The sequence below is a fragment of the Oncorhynchus tshawytscha genome, linkage group LG10 (genome assembly GCF_018296145.1).
Source record: "Oncorhynchus tshawytscha isolate Ot180627B linkage group LG10, Otsh_v2.0, whole genome shotgun sequence".
In the NCBI taxonomy this organism is placed as follows: domain Eukaryota; kingdom Metazoa; phylum Chordata; class Actinopteri; order Salmoniformes; family Salmonidae; genus Oncorhynchus; species Oncorhynchus tshawytscha.
The window spans coordinates 15,562,096-15,573,587 of NC_056438.1; the positions used below are offsets into that span (position 1 = coordinate 15,562,096).

General features: G+C 43.6%; 1 protein-coding gene across 3 annotated transcripts in view; it reads right to left on the reverse strand.

Moving 5' to 3' along the window:
* Window positions 1-4,816: 4,816 nt before the first annotated feature.
* LOC112246386 (zinc finger protein 219) overlaps window positions 4,817-11,492 on the reverse strand; it is a 44,212-nt gene continuing 37,536 nt past the window's right edge. For all 3 annotated transcript variants that reach the window (XM_042329470.1, XM_042329469.1, XM_024414694.2), the window contains 2 exons: window positions 8,514-9,393; window positions 4,817-8,363 (listed from right to left, as the gene is read on the reverse strand). In XM_042329470.1, the coding sequence (XP_042185404.1) occupies window positions 7,982-8,363; window positions 8,514-9,393 (1,262 nt within the window). In that variant the 3' untranslated portion in view covers window positions 4,817-7,981. The remainder of the gene's footprint in view (window positions 8,364-8,513; window positions 9,394-11,492) is intronic.

The window sequence follows — 11,492 nt, forward strand, 5'->3', positions numbered from 1 at the left end:
TTAATTGTATCAGCCAGGAAAACAAACAGCGTGGCCCCCCTCTATCATAATCACATTCATATCCCTCCAGTCACAGAATCACATTAATGATACCTGAGAATCTAGATGTGCCTGTTATACCCACTAGAGGACGATAGAGCTCCACCGTCTATTTTTACAGTCAAGACGTGCATGCCAAATGGCACTATATAGGACTATAGACAAGAGCCCCACGAGCCCTGTTCAAAAGTAGTGCACTAATTAGGGAATATGGTGCAATTTTGGATGTTCCCAAATTGTGAGAGGTGAAGGGTGGAGTCCTCCGGTGCTCCAACACTGTTATAGGCCACCACTGTTATAGGCCAGTAATGACTAGACACTCTCATATCATAATATCATTTATCATGGCACACTGCGCCATGATGGTTCAACAGTGTATAGTCACATGGATGTCGTAACCCTTTAGTGAAGGCATGGTGAAGTCCCATCAAGTTTTAATCTTGTGTGTTAATTAGGGGTTCAACAGCAAAGCTGGTGAAACCCTGTTGTGTTTGTTGCCGTTCATTATTGTTATTCATGCAAGCTCATTGTTCCATAGCGGCCATATTGTTTCAGCTAGAGTTTTGGAAAATAGTGCTTTTGATGCTATTTATCGAATTTGGTTCAGATCGGTCCAGCGGTCCAGTTGATTAATGTTATTAATATGTTCATTTTTCTGCCGTTTCGGTGGGAAATAAGCACATTCCAGTGAGATTAAAAGGCCCAGGATTGTGCAATTTAGCAACATTGTAAAGTCCCAAGGGCCACACCCTTTCATGCAATATCATGCCAATTGGCCACATGGTGTCGCTTTAACAAGCAATAAAAAATGCTAAGTTTGAAAGATCAGCCTCTGCACCCCGTTTGACCTAGATTCATGACATTTTGTCCATCATTTCCTCACATTGAACAGATTTGCCTCAAGAACTCATAAAGTCCACCCTGATGGATTCTCCATCATTTTGAATGTTGTCAAAAAACACTTCAAATGCTACTCTGGCACCGAATGACCGATCTTTGCAAAACTTGATATATGGCATCTATGGACCAAGGTCAGTTAACACACTATAACCCAGGCTAGTACATCAAACAACATGGCCGTAATGGACCAATAAACATTCACGTGGGCGTGGTTTGTCAAATAAATGTATATAAATCAGTCACATATATTTGTATTGTAACAAAACTTGGTACACATGTTCCAAAAAGTGTGAAGAGTGAACATAGCCCAGCACATTCATATTGACCACATGGTAGCGCTATAACGGGCACATTTTTATATCTCTTGATCTGTTTGACTCAAAGTGATGAAATTTGGCACACACGTTCAAGGATAATCTAGCTAACCTGTAAAATATGGTTGAGTTTGTCCACATTGTGGTGCTGTTGGACAGGTAAAATAATTTATTCAAGCTCATTGCCTCATAGCGGCCATACTTTTTCAGCTAGTTTTGGAAAATGGTGATGCTATATACCAAATTGTGATGCTATATACCAAATTCATAGCTGCTATATACCACATTTGGTTCCAATCGGTCCAGCGGTTCTGGAGAAGATGTTTAAAGTAGTCAACATCATTGAAAATGGTCCAAAATACATAAAAAGCAAATAATATTGCATTATCAGTTTGATTTTGACTTCTGATATTTGGCAAGCATTTCAAATAGTACAGAATTAACTCGTACTAGGGCAATGTGTCCAACTTGTCCTAATGGGGGCACATTGGGCACACAGCTGAACCCCGGCAATGCTGCTTGCAGCTTTAATCTTATGTTGTAACCCTACATATAATTGAATGCATCTGAGAGTAGGACTGCTGATCTAGGATCTGTTCGTATGTAACACACTTGATTCGGTCAGGGTCATGTGATGAGGTAGCCCCGCCTACAAATTTCAAAACTATTGATGAACCCAGGTTCATGTTCTGCGTGATACATATAATATCTATTATTCATTATGATCCAAAAGGAAGAACTGATCCCAGATCAGTGCTCTGACTCCGAGAGGTTTTGTGGATACGGGCTATGGTTCCTCTCAAGGTTTCTTTCTTTGTGTTCTGTCTTTTTCTTGACCTCTGTCCCCCTTCAATCCTTCTCAGGTACTGACTTTGAAATAACAACACTGTAAGAGAGCATTAAGAGAATGACACAGGACTCACAAAAAGAAATCGTCAAACCTTGTTTTTCTTTGCGTTTATTCATCTCTAATGTTGTTTTTTAAATCTGTCCACAAACTCATATTATTAGTTACTACTATGTTAGGTACATTTTTCCCTCACTGCAATGGCAGTAATCTACACAAGAGCCCAAACCCAGCACTTCCATCCACCTCTCCAACAGACAGTGGTGTTGGACCAAATGGCACCCTATAGTGCACTGCTTTGGACCAGAGCCCTATGGCCCTGGTCCAAAGCAGGGCATTTAATAGGGAATATGGTGCCATTTGGGACACAACCTATCACTATAGGATGCCCTCACACACCACTATAGTTTTTTTTTCTTTGAAAAAAACAACTAAGAAATTAAGGGTCAACAATTATACACTAACTGGACAGTTTATTAGGTACAAAATGGATTGCTCCTATAGACAGTGAATCATGTGGCAATGGCTTGCTATATAAATCAGGCACACAGGCACCAAGGCATTCAGTTACTGTTCGACTGAACGTTAGAATGGGCAAAACGAGTGACCTAAGCAACTTTGGGCGTGGTATGATCAACATGCCAGAAGCAATATATTAGAAACGGCTGCCGTCCTGGGCTTTTCAGGCATGACAGTGTCTAGGGTTTACTGAGAATGGTGCTACAAATAAAAAAACATCCAGTCAGCGGTAGTTCTGTGGGCAAAAACAGCTCGTTGATGAAAGGTCGAAGGAAAATGGCAAGAATCATGCAAACTAACAGGTGTGCCGAAAAACAGACAAATAACGGCGCACTACAACAGTGGTGTACAGAACGGCATCTCGGAACGCACAACTCGTTGATTCTTGTCACGGATGGGCTGTTGCAGCAGACGACCACCAAGTGTTCCACTCCTATCAGCTAAAAACAAGAAGAAGCGGCTCCAGTGATCACGCAATCACCAACTCTGGACAACTGAGGAGTGGAAAAACATTGCCTGGAACATGACAGTGAGTTGTACTTGAGTGGCCTGCGCAGTCCCCAGACATCAACCAAATAGAACATATTTGGGATGAGAAGGAACAGGCTGTACCGCCGTCCAATCTGCAGCAGCTGCGTGATGCCATCGTGTCAGCATGGACCAATCTCCTTTTGAACATTTCTGACACCTTGTAGAATGACCCAAGAATTTAGTCAGTTCTGGAGGAAAAGGGGGGTCCGAACTGGTGCTAGATAGGTGTACCTAATAAACTGTCTGGTGAGTGTAGCTAGGAACCAATTAAAATATTTCAAGCATGTTTCAGGGAGATTTTCAGTGCAAAAAGCAATTGAGGAAATATTTAAGATTGCCTGTTGCCTGTCTGGGACATTCATATTATCACATATTATCACATTATATATAGTGCTCCAAATTGGTGCAGTGGTCTAAGACACTGCATCTCAGTGCTAGAGGCGTCACTAAAGACCTTGGTTTGATTCCAGGCTGTATTACAACTGGCCGTGATTGGGAGTACCATAGGGCGACGCACAATTGGCCCAGCGTCGCTGGGGTAGGCCGACATTGTAAATAAGAATTTGTTCTTAACTGACTTGCCTGGTTAAAGCATTTAAATAAAAATATGACATATTCTGTGGGTAATTTAAGAGTACGATGTGGATTAGATTCATTGGATCGAACATGTTTGTCAGTTTGAGGGCAAGTCAGTTACCTTTATGTCACTTCTCCTATCGTTGGCAGGGCACTTGTCCTATCTGCCAATGTGAGGGAGGAGTGGGCGGGACTAGCACGTGGGTTTATGCTCTCTTTTTAAAAACACAACATCTCTAGTGCTATAATGTTCTGTACAACATTAAACAACACATTTTTTTCTTTTTTTCTTTCTTTCTTCTCCATAATAATGCCAAAGCAATAATAATAATAATTATAAGAAGAAGACTCCATCTCATCATGTTACTCCATCTCATCAGGCATCAAATGTCAAACAAATGTACGAACATCACACAAACTGACAATACAAATCTAAGAATAAAAGGCCTCAATACCAGATAGTACACATCATCACCTTCTAATGGTGCCACAGAGAGAGAGTGACAGGTTACAGAAGAGAGGAAGAAGAGAGAGAGAGGGTACGGAAGGGAGGTAGAGAAGAGAGAGTGACAGGTTACAGAAGAGAGGAAGAAGAGAGAGAGGGGGTACGGAAGGGAGGTAGAGAAGAGAGAGAGTGACAGGTTACAGAAGAGAGGAAGAAGAGAGAGAGAGGGTACGGAAGGGAGGTAGAGAAGAGAGAGAGTGACAGGTTACAGAAGAGAGGAAGAAGAGAGAGAGAGGGGTACGGAAGGGAGGTAGAGAAGAGAGAGAGTGACAGGTTACAGAAGAGAGGAAGAAGAGAGAGAGAGGGTACGGAAGGGAGGTAGAGAAGAGAGAGAGTGACAGGTTACAGAAGAGAGGAAGAAGAGAGAGAGAGGGTACGGAAGGGAGGTAGAGAAGAGAGAGAGTGACAGGTTACAGAAGAGAGGAAGAAGAGAGAGAGAGGGTACGGAAGGGAGGTAGAGAAGAGAGAGAGAGAGTGACAGGTTACAGAAGAGAGGAAGAAGAGAGAGAGAGTGGGTTACAGAAGAGAGGAAGAAGGGAGGTAGAGAAGAGAGAGAGTGACAGGTTACAGAAGAGAGGAAGAAGAGAGAGAGAGGGTACGGAAGGGAGGTAGAGAAGAGAGAGAGAGAGTAACAGGTTACGGAAGAGAGGAAGAAAAGAGAGAGAGACATGCACACAGACATGAAAGGATAAAGGGATTGAAAGGGGGGAGGGAGTGGACAGAACAAAATTGGAAGGTCACAAAGAGGATGAGAGAGAAAGAGGATGAGAGAGAGAGAGAGAGAGACAGAGAGAGAGAGAGAGAGAGAAAGAGAGACAGATGTGGGCTAAGTGCTTTTGGTGAGCTTACAAAATACCAAATCCAGGAAGTGCTTGACACAGAAGGCACGGTGGCTTTGACACTACAGTCTACATCCAAACGGGCACTCTATTCCCTAAATAGTACACTACTTTCGATCAGGGTTCATAGCACTAGTTTTGACCGGGGCTCAATGGTCCTGGTCAAAAGTAACGGACTATATAGGGAATAGAGTGCAGTTATGGATGTAGCCTGTCTTTAAGGAAACACCACTTAGGGAACTTCTAAACTCATATAAGGCGCTCTAATGAGGATAGAAGTAAAACACGTAAACCAAAAGTAAGGCTGCTGTTCCGATCCCAGGCTCTCGCCGTCAACCAATGGGCAAAGAGGGCGAGGAGGCAGGACTTATCCAATCAAATAGTTTAGTGATGTTTACAATCATGAGTAGGGATTTTTTATAGTTTTTATATTTGCATGTTCACTGTGTGCAGAACTGTGTGTGGTATGATGCTCTAAGACAATACCATGGCGATGGTATGTGATACTAGGTATAGGTTCATATTTTGATATCAAATTATATTTTGTGATGTCAACTTGAATCTCATACAAGCACTTAATAATAACATGACAATAAAGTTTTGATTGGATTATTGATTGATTTGATTACTGATTGATTGATTGATTGATTTATCGGGGCGAGGGGATGGAAACGGCAGCTGTTTACTCCAACAGAATGTGACTCATTACATTTTCATAAGATATAGGTTTGGTCTATCGATAAAGTCAAAATAAAATGACTACTTTGGGAAATGATAAACCTTGCACAGTGCTCTTTATAGACAGCAGGGTTGGGGTCAATTCCATTTAAATTCCAGTCAATTCAGGAAGTAAACTGAAATTCCAATTCTCTTCAATGGGGAAAATTTGGAATTGGAATCGGGTTGACTTTCTGAATTGACTGGAATTGAAATGGAATTGACCCCAACCCTGATAGACAGACATTCCAACTAGTGTTTTCCTCACAACAACAAGCCTTATATTTATTATTATTACCTATATTCATAACCTTCTCTGTAAGCTTCTCTTCTTGAAATGAAAATAAACAAAGGGATTTTTTTCTTATCTTCTTGTCTTTACAAAAGCTACACACACATTCTACCGGAATGTATCTATGGATCTGTTAGTTTTTTTTAATGCTTACTCTTTTCTACTGTTCTTCTTCTTCTCTTAAAAAGAAATTAATCTAGTCATCTAAAAGACGGCGTACCCCAAGAGTACAACAGTTTCCTTTCTCAGCTTCAGTCCCCCGCTCTGTGAGGGAACTTACTCTTTTCCCTCCTCCATTTTTCCTCCCCCTTGTTTTTTTTTCTCTTTTTCTGGTAAAAGGAATGAAATGAAAGAGTGTGACACGGTCGTGGAGACTTGGTCACCTGACCAGACGTGTCAGCTGATTGTGTTCGGGATGCACAGTCTGTCTGTCGGTCCCGTGTCCCCCAAAACAGTCTTCTGTTTGTTCAGTTGTCAGTTGGTCACCACGACAACGTAAGAAATAACTGCTATCCCACGTCCGACTCTGAACATGCTGGCATTTCTGCTGTAAACACTGACCTCTGACCTTTCACCTACATTTTCACTTCTTGACCTTTCACCTTGATCTCTTTTGATTCATATGTATATCTATTGTTTCATCATCATCAACTAAGTGCTTTGTCTTTTTCTTTTCACAGAAGCCACAGAGAGATGCTATCGGTCTCTTGTAATGAGAGACAGATCCACACCACTTTGTATACCACTACAGCTTTCTATTCACAATACCCTAGAACCATTTTTTAAACATATATACTTTAGCTTTATACTGTATACTCAGATATCATTGTTCTATAAGAGCCCAGAAACACTGGTCTATACTGTAGATCTCCCTTGACGACATACCATACATAGACAGGCACTAAACTGAGGGGAAAACAGGAAATAACAAACTGCTCCTCTGTTCCCGTGGTGACCTTGGAACAGCCATCCGACCACTGAGAGGCAGTGATAACAGGGTCCAGGATCATCTTGTCCTTGATCATTGTCATGTCAATAGTTGTCTGTTAAAAAGTTGCTCCTGTTGTGTTTTTTGTTGTTGTTGCAGACAGCTGGATAGCTTAGCTTGAGTTGACAGCTTGAATGGTTCCGGGTTGAACTGCGGTTCCGAATCGGTGCTCTTGAACAGACCATAATATGACCTTGAAAGTGTCAAGAAGTGGTATCTTATTTAAACGGCAGTTGTGATGAAGTTTGGCTTATTTTGACACTTGTTCTGCTAAAGATTTCCTCCATTCACAGCGGTGGGTTGTATAACTAATCAACAACGTTACTCTTATAAGTATTATTATTCTCGAAACATGAAGTATAAGGTCTGATAAAATCCTTTTTGTGTTCTCTGGAATAGTAGGTCACAGTTTCTTTTTGCTCACATACTAATATTAAGACTCACAGCAGCAAGAGGACAATCTCGATCAAATCATCACAATTAGCCCTCTTGGTAGGAGATGGAATGGAAAACAGGAAACGTTGAAATATAGAAGAGAAGGCCTCAAAAGTCCTACACTGTACTGTGTGTTTGTACAAGGGGGGTTTTGGTTGGTTGGGAAAATGGAGAGGACTGCACTGAACTCCCGGGATGTAAATATTAAAAGAAGAGAGATAAAAATGGGGGATGTTTAAAAGGGGTTCCTAAAGAGGTGTGTGAGCTGTTGTTTACATGACCCTCTCCATGGATATGGTTCTCAGTCCGTGGCCCTTGAAAGTCAAGGGTCAGGGGTCGTGACCTTGACAATGACCTTGAACTATATAAAAGAGGTGATATGAACTTGACATCCAACCTATGACCCCCAAACAACTTCCTTCATGTCTAGTTGAACCACTTTTTCCCTTCACTCTGCAGGATGACATTGTTGTTGTTGTTTAGTCCCCCATCACTCCTTCCTCCCCTCTGGTTAGACGGTCAGAGCCGAGGGAAGGTGACATGGTGAGAGACATCCTCATCCCATGCTCTCTAGGAGAATCCCCAGGACTAATGCTCTCCCCTTCCAAATCCTCTTCTTCTTCCTCCTCTTCCTCTTCTTCCTCCTCTTCCTCATCCAACTTCCTACTACCGGCGAGGCCACTCTGTTTTTTCCTGATTGTGGTGGAGGCCCGGTTAGAAGCCTCGGGGTGGTGGTGGTCGTAGCGACCCTCGAGGTCCCCTTCCTCTGGTGTGAGGCCGTTCTCTGTCCCCCTCTCCCTCTCCATCCTGGATGAGGCCCACTCCTCCAGGGGGGCCCGGTCTTCAGCCTCACTCAGATACCTAGGATGGGACAGGATCAACTTTAGGAAGTGTTACCCATGTCATACACGTCATAAGCAGAAGAGTCTACTTGAGAGTCTACTGTGTTTTTTCCTATGCACTGATTATAAGTTGCTCTGGATAAGAGTGTCTACTAAAAGCATCTCTTACCTCCACAGGGCCAGGGGGTTGGGGTCGGCCCGGGGTTGGGGAGGCCTCTGAGGCCCGTGGTCACCCAGGGCGGTGGGGATGGGGGCCCTCCTCTTACGCCTGGACTTGCTGGTGTGGTTGACCTGGAGGTGCATGGCCATGAGCTCGGCCGAGGAGGTGCGGAAGGGACAGAACAGGCACTGGTTGAGGGTATCCCCTGCTCCTCCACCTCCTCCTGGTACTCCATCCTCCTCCAGACCTCCGAGCCCAGGGGAGGGGCGGCGGGAGAGGTCCAGGGGCTGGGACAACAACCCTCCCTCCTGGGAACCCCGAGGAGCTGACCCCCCTCCCTTCCGCTCCCTCCCATTAGCTGGCACCATACGGCTGGTGGTGAGCGGTTTGCGGCGGGACACTTTGGGTGCCTTTGGTGGGGTTGGGGTGGGGGTGGAGGTTGGTGACTCCCCCGTCCACCCTCCCTCCATCCCTCCCTGGTACAAAGCCCCCATCACCCCAGACAGATACCGGTACTGGCTCTCCAGATCTGCCTCTCTCAGTCCTGCCATGGCCTTCGCGTGTTCCCTGTCTCTCTGCTCGGGGAGGCCCAGTATCCAGGGCTGGTGCTGATTGTGCCTGGAGGAAGGCGTCTCCTCTGGGCCTCTGGTGGCCGAGCTGTGGTTAAGGCTCTGGGGCCGGCGCTGTTTGGCCATTCCTTCCCTCCCCTCCCCCTGTGGAGCTCCCCCTCTGCCCAGGGAGGCGGTGGTGAGGCCTGGTGAGGAGGCGGTGGATGAAGAGGCTCCCATGGTGTTCCTCTGTTCTCTGTGGTGCCTCTGGAGGTGGTACTTTAGAGAGCCTGACTGGGTGCCAGCATAGTCACAGTGGGGACATTTATACGGTCTCTCCCCTGAAAGAGATACATACACAAGTTGTGGTTATCAGGGCACTGGTACAATGGAGGAATGTCAGTAGATGGATAGTAACATTTGTATAATTATAATTCTGCTCAAAAACCCACATTTAGAAAAGCCCACTGAACTAAAGATGGAGCAGCCCATCTGGCATTTGCCCAAACTTCACTATGGACAGTCTGTTTCTTTCCACAGAGGAAATAAAAACAACAATTCTGCGGACCTTGAGGCCCGGATTTCTGATATAGGGCACTTTTTTTGGCTGCCGTTAAGGTGACACTAGTGTCAAATGCACGTTAGTTTGCAATTCGTCATGTAAAAACTGATGCACTGGCATTTTCCAGCCGTAACGCCAGGTTTGACAATTGACCTGTCTTATGTCAGCACTCTTTCTCTCAGATGGAAGGAAATATTTTAGGCGTGTCCTTAAACACATGATCCAAAGTGCTAATTTCAGGCAGAGTTGGTAGAGATATTTTAAGCCCAACCAAAAGCTGGTTCTAGTGGTAACACAGTTGCTATGTCATGAATTTCGACAGCGGAAAAACAGCCTATCCAGGTTTTGACTTGCAATGACATACCATGTTTTAATTTACATACTTTTGTTTAACTAGGCAAGTCAGTTAAGAACAAAATCTCATTTACAATGACTGCCTAGGAACAGTGGGATAACTGCCTTGTTCAGGGGCAGAACAGCAGTTTTTTATGTCTTGTCAGCTCAGAGATTTGATCTAGCAACCTTTCAGTTACTGGCCCAACACTCTAACCACTAGCCTACCTTCATCCCCCTTCGAGCACTCCACAGAGCTGGGCTTTACGGAAAAGTGGCCATAAAAAAAACATTGCTTAAAGTTAAAGACAAAAATAAGCAAACATGTTTGGTGTTCGCCAAAAGGGAAGTGGGAGACTCCCAAACATATGGAAGAAGGTACTCTAGTCATATGAGAATAACATTTAGAATTTTTGGCAATCAAGGAAAACGCTATGTCTGGCGCAAACCTAACACCTCTCATCACCCCGAGAATCCCATCCTCACAGTGAAGCATGGTGGTGGCAGCATCATGCTGTGGGGATGTTTTTCATTGACAGGGACTGGGAAACTGGTCAGAATTGAAGGAACGCTGGATGATGCTAAATACAGGGAAATTCTTGAGGGAAACCTGTTTCAGTCTTCCAGAGATTTGAGACTGGGATGGAGGTTCACCTTCCAGCATGACAATGACCTGAAGCACGCTACTAAAGCAACACTCGAGTGGTTTAAGGGGAAACATTTATATGTCTTGGAATGGCCTAGTCAAAGCCCAGACCTCAATCTAGGCTTTGGGGTGGCAGGTAGCCTGGTGGTTAGTTTTGGACTAATAAACCGAAAGGTTGCAAGATTGAATCCTTGAGCAGACAAGGTAAACATCTGTCGTTCTGCCCCTGAACAAGGCAGTTAACCCACTGTTCCTAGGCCGTCATTGTAAATAAGAATTTGTTTTTAACTGACTTGCCTAGTTAAATAAAGAAAGAATAAAAAGAAAATCCAATTCAATTCAATTCACAGAAAGATTCTGTGGTACGACTTAAAGATTGCTGTACACCAGCAAAACCCATCCAACTTGAAGGAGCTGGAGCAGTTTTTCCTTGAAGAATGGGCAAAAATCCCAGTGGATAGATGTGCCAAGTTTATAGAGACTTACCCCAAGAGACTGGCAGCTGTAATTGCTGCAAAAATGTGGCTCTACAAAGTACTGACTTTGGGGGGGTGAACAGTTATGTACGCTCAAGTTTGCATTTTTTTTGTTTTATTTCTTATTTGTTTCACAAGAAAAAATATTTTGCATCTTCAAAGTGGTAGGCATGTTGTGTAAATCAAATGATATATTGAATATATATATATATATTGACATTGAAGCCATGCAAATACTTAGAACAGGACTGGAAACAGATTCAAAATAACATATTTAGCAAAGATGGGACAGGTCTACATTTTACCATTTTGTCTGTAAGCTCTTTAACTAACTATAATGGACTAACATTTGGAATTAGAGTTGATTCCAAGTCAATATGTAAAACACCGTAAATACACAACTTGAAGCAACCACATATTCAG